At 38.9% G+C, this 22704-nt stretch overlaps 1 protein-coding gene across 1 annotated transcript in view; it reads left to right on the forward strand.

The window, feature by feature from the left end:
* TUBGCP3 (tubulin gamma complex component 3) overlaps positions 1-22704 on the forward strand; it is a 45340-nt gene that overhangs the window by 19276 nt on the left and 3360 nt on the right. Inside the window, exons 7-20 of the mRNA XM_088530209.1 lie at positions 280-398; positions 2672-2797; positions 5941-6009; positions 8518-8650; positions 9995-10161; positions 11552-11662; positions 12052-12160; positions 13807-13996; positions 15079-15214; positions 16250-16318; positions 17817-17952; positions 21605-21693; positions 21828-21959; positions 22323-22463. Coding sequence (XP_088386335.1) covers positions 280-398; positions 2672-2797; positions 5941-6009; positions 8518-8650; positions 9995-10161; positions 11552-11662; positions 12052-12160; positions 13807-13996; positions 15079-15214; positions 16250-16318; positions 17817-17952; positions 21605-21693; positions 21828-21959; positions 22323-22463 — 1727 coding nt within the window. The remainder of the gene's footprint in view (positions 1-279; positions 399-2671; positions 2798-5940; positions 6010-8517; positions 8651-9994; positions 10162-11551; positions 11663-12051; positions 12161-13806; positions 13997-15078; positions 15215-16249; positions 16319-17816; positions 17953-21604; positions 21694-21827; positions 21960-22322; positions 22464-22704) is intronic.

Genomic DNA, 22704 nt, shown 5'->3' on the forward strand with positions numbered 1-22704 from the left:
TGGTTAAAATATAAGGTGCCCTCTCACATGACCTGGTGTGAAACAATCCCAGGTATCAGCAGAGCCAGGCATGGGACATTCTTCTTGGCTTTGCTCTTAGTTTGTTGAAGGTCTTAAAATGATTCTTTAGGGGTTATGCATATAGGTTTCTTTTTCTTTTTTTTTTTTTCTTTTTTACTTTTACTAATTTTCTGTGTAGCTTTTTCAGGTTGTAATCAAACTTAATTTTCCCAGCACATCTTAATACTTTCCTTTTTCTCTCTCTTTTTTTTTCTCTAGGCTCTGTTGAAATAACTGAAGCAAATCTTGTAAGAGATGTTTTATACGTCTTCCAGGGAATAGATGGCAAAACCATCAAAATGTGCAATTCTGAAAACTGCTATAAAGTAGAGGGAAAGGTACTGTATAGTGACTTGTGTTCATTTGTGAAAGAAGTTGGAGCAGAGAGGTATGGAGGGGAGAAATAGCCGTGAAAATGTTACAGTTAGAAGTATTAATACAAGTCTTTGGTTGCCTTTCCTTAAATAGAGTGAAGTAATTTCAACTATTGCTAAGTTATTTGTTGCTCGGCAATTTTCTGCAGCCAAACCCACATTTTGTTTTGTGTGTTGAGAAAGGTGGAGGAAAGTGGCCATCAGGGAAAGGCGGGAGTAATGTGGAATGAAATGGCCATTATTTTTAGGAGAAGGAAATACTGATGGATGAATTCAGTGTGTACTTTGCCCACTCTGTTTAACCTCTGGTGACAGATATGGAATTCTAATATTTTATATCATAGCTGAAGAGATTATGAGGATTTGAAAAGTATGCTAGTGAAATGCTAGCAGCAACAGACTTCAGAAATTTCAAGCTTTAACAAATATAGATGCAAACACATACATGCATGCTCACACACACACTGAGTCTATTATTATTAAAGGATAGGGTAATTTAAAGCTCAAAAATGAAGACATTCAGCGTATAGTGAAATGAAGACCTCAGAAGTAGTTCTGCCTGGTTTATCTATCAATACCTTAACTGCTATGAGCAACATTTGGATATAGCTCTTATAGCTATACATACATAGCTGTACATACAAGGACTGGAATTCTTTGTATATATCTATACTGTAGAGTAACATATTTGTCTAAAATGAATAAGGTAATTTGGGTCCTAGAAACAAACTCCACCACTTCAGAAGTTATCTGGCAGTGGTATCCAGGCTGACTTTTTCTAGCTACCAAGGTAGAATTCTAACTATTAAGCTAGCATAAAGCCTATGTGTTCTTTGTTGTTGTTGTTGTTTTTTGGTATGAGAAAAGGCTGAAAGAGCTGGGACTGTTTAAACTGGAGAAAAGATGACTCTGGAGAGATATTACCAATGCATATAGACATCTGAAAGGAGAGTGCAAGGAAACCAGGGCCATACTCCTTTCAGAGGCGCTCAGTGACAGGATGAGAGGCCGTGCATGCAAACCGAAACACAGGAAATTCTCTCTGAATCAAAGGAAAACCATTTTTACTGTGAGATTGACTTGAGCACTGGAACAGGTTGACCAGAGAGGTTGTGGAGTCTCCATCCCTGGAGATGCTCAAAGCCTGTCTGGACAGATGACCATGCTTGAGCGGTAGGGTTGGACTTGATGTCTAAAGGTACATTCCAATCTCAACCATATATGATTCTATGAGTGGAAATTCATATTCTGATGGATGTTAATCGCTTGATGTTATGGATTTGATTACAACATATAAATAATCAGATGAGATTATACAGAACACCCAGGTAAAGATGATAGAGCTGAAGAGAGTAAAGTCAGCTTCTGTCGTTAGCAACAGATCGAGCTGATAGGAAGAAAATGTTGAACTAGGGACAGAGGAACAAGGGAGAGCTCTGTTTTTTAAGGTAATGAAGAGAAGTTAAGCATCTTAATTTTTGTCTCTATAAAATAGTTTATATATGGCAAAGGAATGCTAGCTTAATAGGTTTTCTGCCAAAATGTGGATAAAGTGTTAAGAATGCTAGTAAAATTAACATTGCAGGTTTTGTTGGTTTTCTGCATAAGTTTTGTATCAATTGAGCTGCTTTGAAGTGAAAAAACTGTTTTGCTTTGAATTCCTAACTGTGTTAAGTTAGGAGGAATTGGATGTTTCAGGTGAATTGTAGCCAATAGTGCTTTTTTCCAAGTGAGACTTGGTGCCTACAATTATTTTTGGAAGACCAGTTGGTGATATTCAGCACTGTAAAAGTAACAGCTCCTGGTATGGGCTAACAGATACAAATGTGATTACATTAAGCCCGTTTTGTTTGTTGCCCTTTGGTTACAGAGGATGCATAACTTAATACTTGCCAAGAATTTAGAATTCAAAATAATTCTTTAGTCATCTGTGACTAAAGTTTCTATCTCGCTACGATCATACTTTTTTGGGCTAGAATTTAACCTAAAGAAATTATTTAGCACTGACAGAGTTGTCAGTAATGTATTTGTTGCTATTTTTTTTCAAAACTGTGTTTTTCATTATGCTATTAGTAGCATAATGCTGATAACGTATTGGTATTCTTTTTTGGCAACATCTTCGCTGTGGGATGTAAAATGATTGTGTGTCCTGAACTGGCTTCCTTTATGAGGAAAAAAAAAAAAAGGCTTGGTGGAGAAACAAGGCTTATGAATTGTTGTTTCTGTTAACTTTGTAGGTGAGCTTATCTAAATCTCTCAGAGATACTACAAGTAGACTTGCAGAGCTGGGATGGTTACATAATAAAATAAGAAAATACACGGACCAGAGGAGCTTGGATCGTGCGTTTGGACTTGTGGGTCAGGTAAGATGACTAAAATAATGATTTTGCTACAGTATATGGCCTTATTCCCCCTAGGAACTACTGAGGAAAATGCATCACTAGAATGGTCGGTAGGTTTGGAGAATTCATAGCTTGGATCGTTCATCTTCTGATTTACTCTGCTATTAACTGCAGCTATTGGTATGAGTCAAAGTCTGAAGACAAAGGAAAAGCATTTATTTTTGCTGGTCCTAAGAAGTTATCCCCTGTTACTCATAGCTGGAAGTGTCTCCTACATAGGTTCTTTCTTCTTTTCCTTCTCCTCCCCCCTCTTCTCCCCCTCTTTTTCCCTATTTTTCTCTTTCTTTGTTTTTTTGGAAGCACTTGTGCATGTTTAAAAACACAAACAGTGCTTAAATGGTGCCATCTCTGAGGTATTTAATCACCAGTTCTGTTTTATCAGAAAAGTAATTAATCACCACAGCTGTTAGAGTAAGCTGTGCAGGAGACACTCCTGACTTGTCACCTGATGTTAATGTTCATATGTTAATAGTGCACTACCTTGCATGAAGTGCAAATACCCAGTTATCTGCTGCCCTTTTTTGAATACAACATCAAAAGAATGTTAATTTCTGTTTTTATAGGTTGCGTCATCATGATCTGTAGTCTACAGTAACTTCACGCTGCTGTAATACCTAAAACCACTTTTACTGCTAAGGCATTCTTGTTTCCTCTCACTTGCTCCTTCTGTAAAACTGGATATTATCCCTTCTGAGTCGACAGAAATGTTGTTATCCTTGGCTATAGCCATAACATCCTACCTAATCTGCAAAGAAATTGAAGTGCTTCTCCCTTCAATATAATTTTTCTTAAGAGGTCAGTAGAGATACTGTAGTGCTTTCAACTCTTCTAATGTTTTATTCTGCTCCCTTCTTTCTCTTATTCTAAGTAGCCTTTTTAGTTGCATATTAATAATTATTTTTCTAGTGATACAATATTGAATTCCATGTTTTATATAGCAGTGTCACTGTATATGTATTTCTTCAGACTCACCTTCATTTTGGGGTGAAGTTTCTTATTTGTTATCTAGTAGCTTCATGCTTATGCTTATTTTTTCTATCTCTACCTTTAATCCTAAAGTTTACAGCAAGAGGGAGAACTTTAATTCTTCAGTGAATTTTAATGTGCAGTAACTTACCTAATTAAGTGCATTTTTTGGATCCTAGCAAAAGGCTTTGCATGTAGACAGCTGAATCTGCAATGCTCTAATGCTGCTAATTTCCCTTAAAACAAGCCTTGTAGTAAGTGTACCAGTAAAAATATGCATCCTGCTCCTGTTTTCAGTATTTGGGCAAGAATGTATGCACGATGGCTCTTTGCCTTTAGAACTGACAATTTCAGCTGCTGCAAATTTGGCATTAAGAATTTAGCACAAGAATGTATTGTGAAGTTTTTGTTTGCTGTTTTCAAAGACTGCTGTTTCCCCTTGTGTACAGCATGTGCGGGATGTTAAACCACCCCCTATCCTGCGCTGCTCAGTGGGTTTTAGCAGCCAGAGTCAGCTGTCGATAACTATTAGGAGTAGGGATATCCCAATATACTGCACTGTAACTTTGTGACATAATGTTCCACCTAGTGTCTTAAGTTTTATTCTGTCCTCAGAAAGTAAAAAGAATAATCAGCAGTGAAATACAAGTTACCATGACTTGCCCAATTAAAAAAAGGTAACAACTCAGTTAAGGTATTAACGTAGTGGGCATTTTATTCTCCCCCCCGACCTTGGAACAATCATTCTGTTTCCTTTCTAAATTTTCATTGTAGACCAGATCAAAATTCTAGGATAATGTCCAGTTTTCCATTACAGATTGTTGTTTCCAAAACTGTTGTCTGTGATGAAGGAATTGGCACTGAGTGCAAGTTTTAACTTCTCAAGTTTCTTGGAGAAGTTGATGGAGAAGTTGGATGGCCAGTTCAGCCCTCCTGAATGCTGAAGTCTGTGATACCTTTTCATATTTTGTGTAGATGTATGGTGCCCTTGAAAGCTTTGGATTTCATTTGCCCTTAACAAGCACCACTTTTGTAGGCTAAAAACAGTCCTGAAGAAGCAAGTGAGATGAAATGAAAACTGGGTTTACAGATGATTTTTTTTTCCCCCTTCAGTATCCTCTGAAATAGAATGAATTTCCTAGTTCTGCGTTTGTCTTTCTTACACATAAAATCAAGTTGAAGAAGGAAATACTTCTGTTTCCTTTTAAAGGGTATAATGTCAGGACTAATTACTTTCTTTTTTTCTTTTTTTTTTCTGACTTAAAAAATCACTTCTGAAGACAGAAACCTTTACAGGAAAAAGCATTTTTTTTTTTCTTCTAGTACTTATAGTCATGATTTTTGACTTGTACGTGTTGGAATTCATATTTTCTTTCTGCGAGGTGCTTTTGTTTTGGTTTGGTTTACTTTGATGACTTTGAAAGTGGTTGAAGGAAACTATCCATTACTAAACAAATAGTCTTTTGGGAAATGTTTTTACTTTTTTTTTTTTTTTTTTTAAAAAATGCCAAGTAATTCTATTCAATATTGCTTTACAAAGAGAAATCCTGTCTTTAGTTCACGTCTTTTTTAAGATTGTAGCTTTCATGTGAAGAATTGTGCACAACCATCAAGTGCTAAAAGGACAAGAATTTAAATCACTTGATACAGAGGGAGTATTCTTTAATAAGCGCTGTGTGTTCTTGATCACGTCTTACAGTTTATAGTCTAAATACTATGATAATTGCCTAACTTTTGTGTTCTGTTATTAGAGACCCTTACGAAACTGGAACTTGTAGTACATGCTGTCTTTTATGGAATATTTATTTTGGTTTAAGCTTCTCTGTAGTAATTTTTACTGTCTTAATTGAGGTGCTGTATTCTTGGAGAACTACACTTACCCTGGCTTCGTCTGTTGATAGAATCAGACAGCAGCAACAGGAAGCCTCTTGGAAAATGGCCACACTGCCTATTCAGAAGGCACTTCTGTGTATGCCTCTATAGGCCATTTTTTTTAAGATGTGTTTTTTTGGTAAAACTTACAGGTCAGTTCCTTTTAGGAAATTTTTAACTACCTTCACAACATGAAGTTCTGATTAAAGCTGTTCTGCATTACAGTAGAAGGAATTTTGCTGATTTTTTTTTTCTTCCTCTTGCAGAGTTTTTGTGCAGCCTTACATCAGGAACTCAAAGAATACTACCGACTTCTCTCTGTTTTACACTCTCAGGTAAGTTGGGTACTTCTTATTTAACTTTCCTATTCAGACATTATAAATCAAACAGCCTCTAGAAGGTGTCCCCTTAGAAAGGAAAGGATGTGCAACAGTTTCTATGGATAACGTACTGAGATTACTTTTTGGATAGATGTACCAATGAGTATTTTCCCCTTAAAAACTCACATATAGTTTGATGTTTTATGTAAGTAAGGAATAGAATTCTTGTTTCTAAGCTTTTGCCCTTTTGCTTCATTTCTAGCAGTTTCCTCTTGTGTGATATCTTTACTATCATTCAAATATCCCATATTAGCATGCCATATCTTTTCTAAAGGGAGTATTTGAGCAGTATTTCAAGCAATGCATGGTTCAGCAATGAGGACAGTTTCATCTTCTTACTCTGTCAAGTGCAGTTTTTATGTTTTCCTTGCCCTTTCCACTGTATTGAGAGACTGTATTGAGATATTTCAATGTTGTGTTGCTTTTTGTGTGGTATAAACCAACCTGGTGGTGACGATGTGCAGTTTTTCTGTAGTTTTGTGCATGCCTCCCCAGTGCTGAACTTGGCACCGATAGGCCCAATTGGAGCGACCTCAGTGTCCTATCAGGCCATTGCCTGTGCTGCTGGGCTCCGTGTTCATTGGTCTTTTGTGGGACAAGAAGGTAGTGGGTGTTAGTGGCCCTGGAGAAGACCGTGGCTCGCTCCCAGCTGGAGCCCTTTGTGCCGGGCAGGTGTCTGTCTGGCAGGAAGTAGAGTGGGGAGGTGGAGACTAAGCAAGGAGGACAACTACAATCATTAGGAGTATGGGACAACTGCCATATGAGGGGAGGGGAGACAGACGTGAGTCTTGAGGCTGAACAGTGGCTATAGTGGCTTCAATTTCTAAAATTATGAAGGATAAGCTGAATGCAAAGTTATGGAATTTGGTGATTGTTTGATTTTGTCAGTATTCCCTGCATTCCCTGCATCAGGGAAGGCTGTAGACTTCCCTGAGCATGGCGCACCATAAGTGCACCAGTACTTTAAGTGCGCCAGTATTTTAAGTGCAAATACAAAATACAGTGTATTTTGGGGAGAAAAATATGCTAAATGTGAAAACAATTAGGGATATGGATAGGTTGATTTTAACATACAGGAGGAAAGAAAACATCTTTTCCAAGGGTTTATCTGTTTGGACTTCTCCAAGAAGTTCTGTGTTCTTAGGCTGTGCTCTTATCCTGACACAGCTTAAGAAGGCACTTGTCCTGACCAGAAGACTACTGCACATTAAAAAGTAGTGCTGTATGTAGCGGTTCACCTGAGCAGACACTTGGCCACAGGATAAACCAAGTCAGCTAGTGGTGATGGAGAGGCCTGCAGGCAGCTCCCCCTTGGCAGAGCAGTTATGCCACCAGTGTGTCTTTATCTTTAGAAGTAGCAGCACGTTCCCATGTCAACACCCTTTTGCTTGACAGTAGAAATGATGACTAGAGTTGTCTACCTCCACAAACATCCTTTAAAAATTCTAAAGACCATAATGCCAGGGAACCTCAGCATGGATGAGACCTGTGCAGTGTGCCATGCCCTGACGGTGCGTCTGTCTGATCCTGTACAACTTAAGGCTCCCAGCATTTGTAGGGCTATCTACACGATCCCCTCCTTTTCTCCTTGTGTTATCTCCAGTGGCTGTTGTTTCTGCAGGTATCCTATGCAGTCTGAGTGTCTTTCTTGCTGAATTCATTAATGAGCGCTTGCACTGGTATATTATAATGCTACATGCACTTCCTAAAAACCAAAACAGCTTTCAAGGTTCTTTGCCTATCTCTTGTCAATTGTTGGAAAATGGTTATGGAGAGGTAAAATGGCCTTAGCTAGTTATGGGGTATGTTCCCTTTTTAGGAATAAGGAGGATCCGAGGTTGCTTAATGCATCTGTACCTGTGATATACCTCTCAAATGCAAATAATTGGGTTTCATTCTTCAAGCTGTTGAAAAAATTCATACATGTCCTGTGACACTTGGGCTGATAGTAGCAGATACTTAAATCTCTTTGTCTAGCTAGCTAGAGTTCTGATGGCTTCTGGAGGAAGACATTAAACAGATTCTGTCCCATGTTGAGCTAAAATAAGTTGACTGTATATTAGAAATTTTACCTCCTGCACTCTTCAGATTTTTTTTTTCCCACTATTCTTTACAGAACATCTCTTTGGGCACCTTTTGCTGTCTTTTAGGATCTCTTCTTTGTTTGTCTCTGCCCTTCTGTTGTGACTGACTAGCAGTCACCTTTATTTCTTTAACTTCCTTTGTTCTGAATCATTACACTTCTGCTTGTCTTTCTTCTATCTCTAGAAGACAGATTCTCTGTTCCCACTTGTGAGCTTCTCAGGTTTTAGCTCAATGATTTTATGAGATGACATATAATATTGGGTACTTTGAATGTATTAGCAAAAGCTAACTATAGAAGAAAAATTATGAAATACCAGTTCTGCTTCAGTAGCTGCCAGTTTTGTTCCCTGATATGTCTGTCTGTGTTTCTAATATCAGCTGCAATTGGAAGATGATCAGGGCGTGAATTTGGGACTTGAAAGCAGTTTAACACTTCGTCGTCTTCTGGTGTGGACATATGATCCTAAAATAAGATTAAAGACCCTTGCAGCACTTGTTGATCACTGTCAAGGTCTGTTTATAGTTCATTTAATGTTATGGAGAAAGCTTTATAACTTAGCATGCCAAATGTAAATATCTGTAATATTACTAGTATATTTTTAGAAATTTTGAAGTAGCTACTGCACAGGAGTATCTCAGTTTAAGAAGAAAACTGAGCAATCATAATGCTGTTTTCATATATTCCCATTTTTTGGCAAGGATGTGCTTAGGAAATCTCTTTAAATTTAAGGAAACAGCTTTCACACTTTATCAATTACTCAGTATTATTCATTTTGCAGAGCATATTTAATTGTGGAAAACTCTATGGACACACTGCGAAATACTTAGCACCTATCAGCCTTTTCATTGTGCATGAGTATTCTCCTGCCTTTCCTGCTGGCCTATAACAGTGATTTGCAATTTGTCTCTAGATTCATGTGAAACAACAAAACTTTACAAATCTGCAAGTAATGGGTGGGTGTGTTAGCGACCCCCAAGAAGGAACTGGCGAGTGTTGGAGTTGACCAAAATTTTGGCCAGTAACCAGCATATAAACTGTACTTCTTCCTGAGGGTACTTCAGCTTTGCTGCTTTGGAAAACAAGTGGAGATTGTCTCCACTTGGAAAGAACATCTTTAATGAAAATCTTAAGGCCGTAGCTCAATTACTGGAATTGCTATAATTTGAAACAAGCAGGCTTTACTTTCAGGACATTAATGATAATTTGACTGCTGAAGCTTGTGCTGGAAAAATAAACTTTCAGCTGTGCAAGTTAACAGCAAAACAACTTCTAGATCTGCTGCTTCTTTTTTTTTTTTTTCCTCCTCTTTTGTGAGGGAAGCCTCTTGCCTTCTAATTGAAAGAAGACAGAATAAACTACCTAAAAGACTCTGTGGGGGGACTATAACTGAGAAGCAGAAAAGATGCATCTGTGTGGATGTGTGCACAATGTTCATGTGCATGCCTGCACAGAGAAGGTCTGAGAGAAGAGCAAGGACGGGAGAGAGAGAGAGAGAGAAAACACAAATACTAAGGCTCTTTTAATGCCCTTCTGGTGGAAAAAAGTTAATCATCCTTCATGAGTAGTTTGATTCCTTACAGTTTGTATTCTTCTATCTAGCATTAAGTAGACAGACCACTGTCAGGACACGTGGTTTACTACAACTTTAGTGAGATTCATGATGCATGCATTAATATCTAAGCACTTCCTGTTGACATAAATAATATATTTTTTCTGTACTTCAAAATTGCTGTTTGGCAAGCCCTCAGAGTGACATATAACTAGCTAAATCAATGGTTACAGATTTTTTTTTTCAGGCTGATATATGTAGTTTTCCTTCATATACTTCTACTCTGCTTCCCTTTGATCTTGCAGGTAGAAAAGGTGGTGAACTGGCTTCAGCAGTTCATGCTTATACTAAAACTGGAGATCCTTACATGAGATCTCTGGTTCAGCACATTCTTGGCCTAGTATCCCATCCTGTACTGAATTTCCTGTATCGCTGGATTTATGATGGAGAGCTGGAGGATACATACCATGAGGTAACTTATATGTAGTAGTACATATGCAGTACTCTGTTAATTTCCTTGCTGGGAGTGGGATTTGTAGGAAGCCTGGAGAAGAATTAGGAAAGTAAACTGGGACTGAACCATATAGAATATGAGTTAAGTCTACAGTAGTAACAGGAAATGTGAATACTTTGTGAATTCACTACCTGTGAGGTGTTTGGTGGCCGCAGTGATGCCCTGTGTTGTCTTTAATGATATCTCATTATGGTCACATCTTGGGTCCATTTAGTAGAGACATGATAGTGGCCTTGTGATAGATGTTTATTACTGGAAAAAAGAAAGAAAGAAAAAAAAAGGTTACCTCCTCTTTTTCTCCCTTGCTCTTTCCTCTTTCTCTCATCTGTTTCTCTTCCCTCCTCTTTCCTTTCCTCTCTTTCCTCTCTTTCCTCCCTCTCCACTTTCCCCTTGCCTTTTCAATATCCCGCTGTTGCCATCCTCCCCATTTGTTTCAAATAAGTTTCACTTTTCTGTCCTGGTACGTCTTAAACTTGTTTTTCTCTCTCTCTCTTTTTTTTTTTTTTTTTTTTTGAACATTTATTAGCTTTCAACTCTGTGCGCATGTTTAGAAGTATGTTGTGCACTTTAAGAAGTTTCTAATACTGAAATCACTGTGGTATAACAAGTTACAGTTTTTGCATTTTTGACATGTTTTTTCACTAAGACAACTGACTATTCTTTGCTGAAATGTTGTTTAGAGGGAGTAAAAAAGTTACTGTTCAAAAATGGATGTCTTTCATGACAGCATGGACACAAACTCCTTCCACAACTTATTGTAACAAAACTGATCATGTACATTGCTTATGACAAAAAATGGTATCCTTCTGTATAGAGTTGAGAGACCTTGAGGCATTTGATCACCAGTTCAATTGAAGCAACATTCCTTGTTTTCTATAGTTCTTTCTTCATCTGATAAAATAGCAGAAAATCTAAAAGGCTTCAGGTAAAAAAACAGAATCAGTGAATAAAAGAGAATGGCAATTATATTCTGACCTTGATGTACCATTGCTGTATAAATAGCTGTCAGTAATGCACTTCTGTATTTTTTAATGGATATTTTCTAGATAATACATCTTACTGTATCCTGAGGTCGTCGAGGTTTTGTAACGTACAGAATGAGATTGTGTGGTGTTATTCTTCAACATTTTCCTTCAGAGTTCATATTGATCTAGATAAATTTTCCATGTCAATCATCAGGACAAATTAATAATATAATGCGTGTGCGTGTGTATATATATGACCTTTTTTTTGCTTTTCTAATTAAAAACACAACTCAAATACTTCTCAGGTGTCTCAATACATAAATGAAATACAAGGGGAAAGAGCCTGTTTCTCTTTTGTTTTTAATATTTTTATCAATCTACAGTTTTTTGTAGCTTCAGATCCTACAGTTAAAACTGATCGGTTGTGGCATGACAAATATACTTTGAGGAAATCAATGATCCCTTCTTTTATTACAATGGAACAATCAAAAAAGGTATGAATAAAAAAAAATCTTTTGAAGAGTTTTTGGCCTGATGCTGTTATTTAGACTTTCTTTAACAGAAAGCAGCTACAGTTCAAGTATTTGTCTTTAGAATAGTTAATTAATTGGATTATTTGTCATCAGAGGAGAACTATAAGACTGTTTCTGCTTTCCATTCTGCAACCGATGTTTGCTTAAGGGGGAAGGCAGAAAACAATTTTGCACTTAAGGCATTCTCTGTGAACAGTGAGGTTCTGGTTTGCTGTGGTTGGGACTGTGAAGCTGAAAGCTGATTGAAAGCTGACATAACTCTGTTGTCCTTAAAGCTGTGGTATCTTGAGTGTTTCTTTGTTTTCTTTTACACAAAAGTCATTTTTAAAAACTCATTTTCTTATGTTCAGGTCCTCTTAATAGGAAAGTCCATAAACTTCTTGCATCAAGTTTGCCATGATCAGACTCCATCCACAAAGATGATTGCTGTGGCAAAATCTGCAGAATCTCCCAAAGATGGTAGAGTATCAGAACTGATCAACTTTTCTCTGAACCTTCTACAATACATGGTTTGGACTGCAGACAGATATTTTGGATAGCATCGTAGAAAAGAGTACAAAAGTCCCGCAGGTCTTAAAATATAGGTATTTTAGTAGATGTTCGCATGTTACAAAAGTTGTATTGAGAAACATGTGCTGTTTTCTGTCTTAAATTTTATAAGTTTGCTAGATGGCTGTTAATATACTGGAATTTTGAATGAAATCAGACATTATCAAACTTCTTTTGATTTTTCTTTTTTGAGTATTCTTGAGTATTGCAGTATTACTGTGTAAGAGAGATTTCAATTTTAATGAATTTGAGATTTTAGAATGCAGCAAGATGAGACTTCGGGTGTAAATACTTAGCAAGGTGATGAGGTAATGTTTAAGGTGCTGCTGCGTCTGGGAAAAATGACGACTTGCTTTCTTCTGGCAAAATATTTACCTTAACAACTTCTTATAGCTTGCTTAATATATCAAAAGCAGTATTATTTGTTAAGGCGTAAGTGACCAAAGTAATTTCTCTTTTTGTACATAGTTTATAAAGTATAGTGAGGTCATGCTAGCATGTCAAGTTTCCAGAATCTTTATCTAGTCTTCTAAAAACATCCTTTTATGCTTCTAAAGGCCACTAAGGTGATCCCAGCTCCACCCTCTAGCTTGCAAGGTTGCCCACATTAAACAGGAACTTCTTTGTTAGAACTCCTTTTTTTAATAAGGATTATTAATTGGCCATAAACTTAGGAAATAGCATTCTATTTATTTCTGTTTAAAATACAGTTTGAAACTTATCCTTGAGCAGGCAATACACTGATTTAGGCTGATTTGGGAACTAGATATTCAGTTTCTACCATTAGAGTATTAGTAATGGAATTGAAAACCATGGAAACTGGGAGCATATTCTTTCTTTAAAGCTGAGAAAAGCATGAATCTTACAGTAATTAGTGGTCTAGTTTCCTAAGCAGTCCAGTTATGGGGTTTACTCCATATTGCATGGGAGATCGTACTTGTTTTCCTGCTATTTCGTAATAGCCTTATTGCATCTCTTTCTTAAAATGCTTGGAATTATGAAAAGAAAAAGAATGAAAAAGCTACCTATATTACGGTGATGTTCCACATTTTGCCCCCAAGTTGCTGGGATTAAAGATGTAGAAGAAAAGAGCAAGTTGCTGTCTGCCCAAAGAGAATACAAGAATTCCTCTTGCATTCTAAATTATATTTAGGAAATCTTTTCTGTTTAACTTTCAAATTGATTCTTTTATTTTTCACCCTTTGAAGTGACTTCTGTTTTCTTTCAGATCCTCATGAAAAAAAAAAAATCCATAGCTCTGTTCTTTTGAATCTCCTTCAAATTATTTGATTCTTGTTTTGCAGGGTTCCAGCAAGTTAAAATGAAATTTACTTTCTCTGTAAGAATGATAAAATAATATAAGCTGTTACTGGAAGGTAAAGGCTGGGCACAGGCTGGAAGTAATAACCCTGAAATATGGACTGCTTTAAACTTGTTTTCTCTTTGGTTATAGCTGTGCCAGACATATAGCTGATAATGTTAGTGACAATCTCCCTTCTTGGTGCTTGCCTTCTTTGTGAAAAATACTTACTTAACTTTTTTTTTTTTTTTTTAAGCTGCTGATTTGTTCACAGATCTGGAAAATGCATTTCAAGAAAAAATTGATGCAGCTTATTTTGAGACCAGCAAATACTTGCTTGATGTTCTCAATAAGAAATACAACTTACTGGAGCACATGCAGGCCATGAGGCGCTATTTACTACTCGGACAAGGAGACTTTATCAGGCACTTAATGGACTTGCTAAAGTAAGAGAGCCTGAAGGGTAATTTTGTTCGATTTCTGATGCTTATAAATGGATCGATCAGCACAGAAAATACTTTGTTTTCAGAAATGGACACTTTAAGTATCTTAATAGTCAAAGGGTCAACTGAACATCCTTAAATTCCATTTTGGATTTGGTTGCTTTGAGGCTGACATTCGGTTCTCTTTCTTGGTAGGAAGGGAGTACTGTATAATTATAGGATCTCCTGAAACCTGCAGTGACGTAGCTGTCTTTACTCTGACTCTTGTGACATCCCCTAGGATGTTTGCATTTCTGCTCTTAATGACATTTGTGAGCATTGCCTTAAATGTTAGGCTTCTGTAAAACTAGTGTTTGGGCAAAAACGTTGTGTCAAAAACGCTTATTACATCCTGAAAATTTTACTGATACCTCATCAGCCTCTTTTGTTTTAAGCACTGAGTTGCTCTCACAAGTATCAGCCTTAATTCTTGAAGTTTATTTGCAAGCTGGCTGACTTTAACATCTTGTTCCTATTTTTGAAACTTAGCCTGCCAGGAGTTGGTGTTGTTAGAGAGAGAAGCAGTGAGAGTCTTTTTAGTCCTGATCGTGAAATAGAGGAGCACAGGGCACTTGCCGCTCACGTGGCAGAGATCTTTGGAGAGGTGCAGTTTGGCAGAGCAGGTAGGCCTGTGTGCTTCCGTCAGCATTTCTAACCCCTAGGCATGACAATCAGTAAGGCTCTCACAAGTATGAAAGGTAATTAGTGGTTTGAGGTGTTAATGGTGCAACTGTTAATTCGTTTCATATATATATGCAACTAAAGTTACAGAATAATTATCCTAACAACCCTGATATCTTCAAATTACTGGTATCAAATGAGAATTAATTTATTCCTAAATCCACTGGATTTTAGGTGTAGCTGCACATAAATAGATAGTTTGAAATATTTTTTTCATTGTCTTTCCCTGTGGTTAAGACAGGAATCTTGAAAGTCACACTGTCAAAATGGTGTTTCACTGTGCATTGCAATTACTGTAAAATTAGCATTGGAGACTATTTCAGTGATGTGCCCTGACTTTTTGTTTGTCCCTTCATAACCTCCAGGCCTGAGCTTGCACGACCAGCTACAACTTTGTATCAGCACAACCTAACAGGAATTCTAGAAACTGCAGTGAGGGCAACTAACGCGCAGTTTGATAATCCGGAGATTCTCAAACGCCTGGACGTTCGACTGCTGGAGGTTTGTTGCACCTTGGTGCTTGTGATCTGAAATGATACATGACTAAAACTGCCTACAGTGTGTGTGTGTGTGTGTGCATGTGTTTGTATACATATAAACACATAGAGAGAGTTTTGCCCAGAGAGGCTGTGGAGTCTCCTCCTGTGGAGATCTTCCAAACCTGCCTAGATGCCACCCTGTGCCCCGTGCTCTAGGTGTCCCTGCTGGAGCAGGGGGTTGGACTAAATGATCTCTAGAGGTCCCTTCCAACCTCAACCATTCTGTGATTCTGTGAGAGAGTATCCACACATGTAGGCGCATGGATGAAAGAAAATTTTCATGTGCATATATAGTACTACTTTTTTTTTTTTCCTTTTTTTCCCATTTAAGTCTAGTTTGAATTATGTAAGCTTCCTTCAAAAGCCTTCCATTCTCCCTTCTCCTGTCCACTGTCTGTATTTTGATCTGCAGAAACGTGGTCATTTCATTGACAATAGAAGATATGTATTTGAATCTAACAGTAAGTGATGCTGGTGGCCCTGATTTGGGGTTCTGCAGGCAACTCTTACTGCTGTTGCTTTTACTACATCTAGGGTATGGATTCTTTGTGACTTGTAGTGCGAAAGCGTGAAGAAGATAAAAGTGCATTTTTGTGAAGGAGATGTTTGGTAGGAAACTTTTGTCAATGAGGAAAGGTTTCCTGCTCCAGCCTGAGAGATGAGGGTTATCCAAATAAATGTAGAAATCTGATATAAACCTATACTTCAGGCTGAAACCTGCCTGAAAAGTCTTTTTCCACATTTCCTTTATTAACTCCAGCGGGAAAAAAATGATGTTAAAACAGTTGGTGAGATAAATCCCTCCTTTGTGTCAAACTTTAAATCTTTTTTCTTAATTTCCTGAGGGTACATTTTGACAAGAAACTTTCATATTGACATTAGTGATATGACACTTATTTTTTTCATAGGTTTTGGGGAATGGAAGAGTAAATAAGATTTCTTTGACACTAGTGTGCTCTGGTTAAACACTAAAAGCAGCATCTTTTTTTAAATACAGGTGTCTCCAGGGGACACTGGATGGGATGTCTTCAGCTTAGACTATCATGTTGATGGGCCAATAGCAACGGTAATGCCTTCTACTGCAGATTCTGAACATTTCTAATACCAGTTTGACTAGTTAAATAATTTGTTAATGAAAAAACTTTTAATTCTGGAATGTAAGATCAAAGAGACTTCAATTTTTTGTCAAGGACAATAAAAGGACCAACCTACTGTATAAACAGTTCAGTTTAGTAAGCTAACAGTGAGTGCAATAAAAGCTTCATTTGATTACTGAAAGTCAGTAGTTCATCTGTTCCAGCATGTGTTTTTGCAAGTACTCAATAAATGGAATGTTCTTTTCTTACTATTATGTCAATTTTGTAGCAGCTAATTTGAGATAATTTGCAAGAAACTGGAACATATTTGGAGACAATCTGTCTGTACTATTTAAATAAAACTTGATAGGTAGTACTCATTAGAACTTCAAGAAAATAGCTGCACTGTTGATTAGATTGCTTTTAGCCTCTACAATGACTTTAAAATAAAATCAGCAGAAAGAACAGTCCATGCACATGTAGTTTGAGAAAAGTGAACCATTTAGGCTTTGTGCTTTGTTCATTCTTTCTTATACTTCCTCCCAGTTAGGACTGAAAGTGCTCAAAACCTCCCGAGAAATGATTGACTCTTACCACACTGGTCCAGCTTCTTACAAGTGACATGTCGGTGGGACCTCAGATACACTGGCAGCTTCTCATCTTGCTACAAATAGGCCTGTCCAATCTTTGGCAAACACCTTCTCATGGCTGCTGCTTGTTGTCTGCCTTTACCTGTGAGATTAGCCTCCTCAGAAATGACTGAGAAAAGCCAGTGACCAGCCTCTCAGGCTGAGGCAGTTCTGCTTCAAAAAAAACAGGATAACCTCATGCTTTAAGCACTTCAGTCTACACTCACCTGTTAGCCTCCTGCCACTGGGCTTGGGTTGGCAGCTCTGTCCTCCTCTGTTTCCTGCCTGCCTGCAGAATTGGTAGCTCTTGAGGCTAGAGCAAATGACTAGTTTTTTACATGTGGCAGCTGGCAACTCTTACAAGTTCTGCTGCCTCTGATAGGGCAGAATTTTGCTTATTCCTCCCGACCTACGTTTGGATCTCTTGAGGAAAACTTTTTATTGAAAGCAGTGATCCAAAATCCCATTCCTCAACAGAAACTTAACTTACAGGAGACCTGTCTTATGAGAAGAGCTTTGAGCTTCTGCTTTTGCAGTTTGTGATGAGGACAGTCTTTGAATACCCATATCTTCTCATTCCACCTTACATAAAATATCAAGCTGATGAAATGCAGTACAGATTTCATGTGCAGCTTTTAAACGTTATTTTATTTACTTGTTGAATGTTTGGTAACTCAACTGGTTAAACTCTTGAGGAAGCATCTTCCCAGTAGCTGTGGATTTTTTAGTGACTTGGTTCTGCTGATATTTACTTATAGACTACATGAGTCAGGAAAGATGGTCTGTGAAGTGGTTCTGTGTCCCTTAGAGCACATGGTATGTCTGTTAAATTCGTACTGATCTTTTGTTAATTTTGTAGGTGTTTACACGTGAGTGCATGAGCCACTATCTAAGAGTATTTAATTTCCTTTGGAGAGCGAAGCGGATGGAGTATATTCTCACTGATATATGGAAAGGACACATGTGCAATGCAAAGCTTTTGAAAAGTATGCCAGGTAAGAGGGGCCACATGGATAACATACTTGCAAATTACGTTTAGATAACTTCAACTTATTTTAAACTGTGTGTTGTGGAAAAAAAAATCCTTTTGGACAGATTGATTTTTATTTTGTTGCTCCTCTTGACTAAAGGTTTTATAATAGATGATGATGAAGGGGAAACAACATAATTGGGATTGGAAGTTCTCCCTGTTTATTGTTTGAATTAATCCTTAGCTGTTAATTTTGTGGCAGTGAGCAGATGAAATGTTCCATGTCTCTGGAAAGGAGAAACAAAGCAGTGAAGTGACTGTTAAAGGCAGGTGTTTCTGTGGAATAGCTGATGTGATTTTACTTTTGTAGGCTGCAAGTTGATATTTGTTTTGGCCTTTTATGGTTGACATATCTCAGACATGTGCTGGAGATTGTCTAGGTACATGGCTGAGTCCATGTGAAGCTCTGTGACTTTGTTGGCTTTCCAGCTGCTCCTTACATATTGTATCTTCTTCATCAAATGGGTTTTCATTTGAAACATACTGGTTTATGGAAGATTAATGAACTAAACTTCAGTGTCTTTCTTGATTTGAAATATATATATATATATATATAAAAGGGAAACTAAGGCAATATAGCATTTTGGTTGCATTTGTAACCTTTACTTCTCTGTAAAACAACCTCTTTTATGCCTAACTTTGTTCCACTGCAGGGTTCTAGTTTTGACGTCAGAAAAAATATCAAGTTTCCTAACTGCAAGTTCAAACTGGAGTAGGTAGAAGAGATAAATAGAAATTGTTTTCTGTCTAAGATATGCACAAATAATCCACACAGTGGTAACGCTGTGAAGCCCGAGCACTTTGAATATACATTCCTTTCAGTATAGATCATTAAGGTACAACGCAACATAAAATAAGTGCTCAGGTATATGTATTCCTTGTATGTATTTCACCTTCCCTCTATCAGTGTTCACTCCTTGTGCTTACCATTACTTTTCTCAACAACTCTGTCTTAAGACTACGCCAGGTGGCACACACTAGTTCTTCTATGTTTGACTTCCCGTTAAAACCTGAAATATGGACTCCTGGCAGTGCATTTCTTGCACAGATTTTATCCGAATATCAAGAAAATCTTGTCCCTTTCAATCACTGTTCTAGCATGTGTCTAGAAAACGTGTTCTGGCCCTGGTTAGCATGTCAGGTAACCATGAGGGTGGTATTTCGTTCTTCTGTATTTTTGGCAAGGTTGCTTGAGAACAATGACGAGAAATGTGTTTTTGATTCCTTGTTCCTTACTGGTGTCAGTGTATATTTAGATCTAGCTTAAGACAAAAAATTTCAGCCTCATTGAACCTTGTGCACAATCTGAACCAATCAGAGCTCTCGTGTTCTTGTTCAGCTTTTGTAGTGCTCCTGGTGGCTTTTGCTGCTGTCAGTGAGGAAGAGTTCCCAGTGCTCTTCGTGGGGATGCCTTGTGTGTCTTCCCACTCTACCTCTTCGTTTCAGAAGGAGAAAAACAGGCAACCTGAGACTATACTGCATGGACAGTACTGCCACTGCCATCACCTTGATAGTCCCTAGACTGTGTCTCTGCTTGTTTCAGTTATGGAGTCCATTGGACCTGTTGACCAGGTCACTTGTGGATTTCGGGAGCTTCTCAATGCAGTGCAACTTGAGGAAAATGTGTGATTTGGCTTGTGATTTGGGCGTGGTCTGGCTCTGAGGCAGGGAGCGAGGCTGTAGAAAGAACCTGCTGAAGCTCCATAGAAGAGGGAGCAGGAAAGAAAGGAGAGTTGTCTCCTGTTGCCCAATCCTTCATTTCCTTTCGTTCAGGCCTTTCCACTGTCTGTTGCCTTTCCCTTTCTCCTGTGCTGCAAGTACCAAGACTCAGTGAGCAGCCTTCCGAAACGAGGGCTCTTCACCTCCTGCTCTTCCTGTGCTCTGGCTTAGCTCCGAGCACAAGAGGCTCCACTAGGCAGCAGAGGCAGCTTTTGGAGAGGGACTGGAAAGTCTGAAGCGCAAGACTGGGTGGTCTGATGCTGTAAGCATCTCGGATGGTCTCTGAAGGGATTGGGAGCCTCTCATCACACTTTTGAGCTGAGAACATCACAGTATCTGTGAGCGTGAGTGCTGGCTCAAGCTTGACTTCCTGACCTCGCTGCATGTCTCTCAGGAACTATAGCTCCAGAGAGCTTCTCTTCCTAGTGGTGTGGTAGTGTTTACCAAGAAGTATCTCTGTGTTCAGAGTGAGGATCTGCCTGCCTGGTGAGGGCTGTAGTGGAAACGTCAGTATCCAGGTTTAGTGTAGCCTGCCCGAGTGTTGCCCAGCTTTGGTGTTACAGGACCTGGATGCCTGCAGTCTTGGTGTTTTCACCCATTTGCCTCTTAGGAGAAATCCCCAAGCAGGGACTGCTGGACTGACTGGAGCACTTTCCTCCTCCATCCTTTGCCTAGCTGTTCTCAGTTAGAGTCGCTAATACTCAAGCTCTTTGCTTGCCTTTCACTTTCAAGTACTGGAAGCAATTCCGCTACTTCCTTAATTCTGCCGGCCTCAAGCATGGGAGTGTCTAACACTGGTGTGGGTGAAACCCTCACCTTTGCCATGTGGCCTTTGAAAAGCTGGGACGCTTGCAGTTTAGTCAAGTGAGTGACTTCTTGGCAATCAGATATTGGCCTGTACTTGTCTCTCTAATCTAGAAGTGTGTTTTTATGGCACTGGCAGTAACGTCTGCCTGCATTAATCTCAAGTAGGAATAGGTATACATCATTGTCACCAAGGTTAAGGAATCGCTGCTATTTGGCTCATGTGTCCGACTTCTACAATGACATTGCAGGATCAAATAACAGGAGAGGTTATTTTCACTGATCCTGTTTCAAGTTGATTCAACATAAAGTGTTGGAGACGTTCTTCTGGCAAAGGTGAGAGGAATGAAGAACAGAGGAGCTTGTAGGTCCATCACTCAGCGCAGTGAGTGGTTCTGTGACATCCCTGTGTATGAAAACGCAGCATTGCTTTTGTAGTAATGTCAGTGCTTGTTTACAGCTGCATAATCACTATGGCAGCTTTTCAGAGAGGGGACTTTCTCTCTTCACACCTCTGCCTATTTTCAAATGTTGGATATCTGCATCGTGGAGAATTATGTCCTTGAGCAGTTTCCTTGCCACTGCACTTCTGCAAGAGAGCTACCTCTTCTCCAGTGAGCAGCTGAGGCTGTGAGGGTGGCTTTCCCCCGGGCGTCTGTGGTGGCCTGAGGAACTAAGGCTGGAACACTTGAGCCATGGACTCCCCAGGCCTGTTACAGCCCCCCTCCATTTTGGTTTAGACGTTTTGGTGTTTTGATTTGGCATTTAGAAGTAATGGAAATTATGCTTTCTCTGTCTTTCAAGGCTCCTCGCAAGAGATCTGAGGAGAGTGGAAGAAGCAGCAACTGCGGATCTCTAGTCTTAGGCTTTCAACCTAAGCGTGCATGGAAAATTTGTTGTATTTTGTTGTCTTGGGGAATTGGCAAGGGTGTTTTTTGCTAGTGTTGCTCTACAGGTTTTCTGCACTGTCTACTGGTTTAGTGGCTGTTTTTTGGGGTACTTCATTTGGCAAAAAGAAGACATTACCAAGCTGATTTGGTGGCCATTGCTGTCCTTTCTATCTTTAACATACCATCTCTCTGAATTTTTTACAGAGCTTTCTGGAGTGCTGCATCAGTGTCACGTTCTGGCATCAGAAATGGTCCATTTCATTCATCAAATGCAGTATTACATTACATTTGAGGTACACTTTATCCACCTAATGGGTTGCTTACAAAAGAAGCACTTTTAATACACTGAATGTGTTGTGTGTGTTAAATTGCAAAGAGCTTGTCGTCTGGCAAGTCACAATAGCCCAATCCTGAATCGTTACTCCAGGTCCTTGAATGTTCATGGGATGAGCTCTGGAACAAGGTCCAACAAGCGCAGGACCTGGATCATATCATTGCGGCTCACGAAGTTTTCCTGGACACCATAATTGCTCGGTGCTTGCTGGATAATGACTCTAGGGTAAGTGGTTGCCTTCGCGTGATGCTGTAGCTCTGTGATCTTCACTCACGGGTTAGCAGTCTTCCTCTGTTATGTTAGAGGCCGACCGGGAAAAGTCCTTTTTCTCCCATGGATACAGGGGTTGTGCTGGGCTTTGTACCTAGTCCCCGGGCTCACTTATGGGTGCTGATTCTAGAACTTGCCACAACTTGAGCCAGTTGCTTTTGGGCCTAAGAAGCTGCTGGCTCGTGCCACACCTGATCTGGGGCTTTGCAAACCAGAGTGGTGTTAGAAAAGATTAAATTTTTGCATGTTCCAAAGAATGATAGTAAGTTAAATCTCTTTGACTGTAGAACTCTCCTCAATGTCTTGCTGTTGTACCAGGTACTTCTCAACCAGCTTCGGGCGGTTTTTGATCAGATCATTGAGCTCCAGAATGCCCAGGATGCCATGTACAGAGCTGCTTTGGAAGAGCTGCAGCGGAGGTTGCAATTTGAAGAGAGAAAGAAACAACGGGAGCTTGAGGTACAGTAATGGTATCATTGGCATGTAATAGTTAATTGAGGCAGATATCTGTGCTTTTTGCTAGCCAATACTCTTTTCTTTTTGACAACATGTGGAGCTGAAACAAGTATTTATTTTTGGAGCAAATGTAAAAGTCATCAGTAGTGGGTTGTGAATGCAAACAAGTTCCTGAATGACATAGACTCTGTGGGCAAGATAAACCATGAGCAATTTGAATAGATCTTAGCAGGACAGGAAGTGT

The sequence above is a fragment of the Tinamus guttatus genome, unplaced genomic scaffold (assembly GCF_059628265.1).
Source record: "Tinamus guttatus ecotype Peru unplaced genomic scaffold, ASM5962826v1 Tinamus_guttatus_pri_ptg000030l, whole genome shotgun sequence".
NCBI classification, from domain to species: domain Eukaryota; kingdom Metazoa; phylum Chordata; class Aves; order Tinamiformes; family Tinamidae; genus Tinamus; species Tinamus guttatus.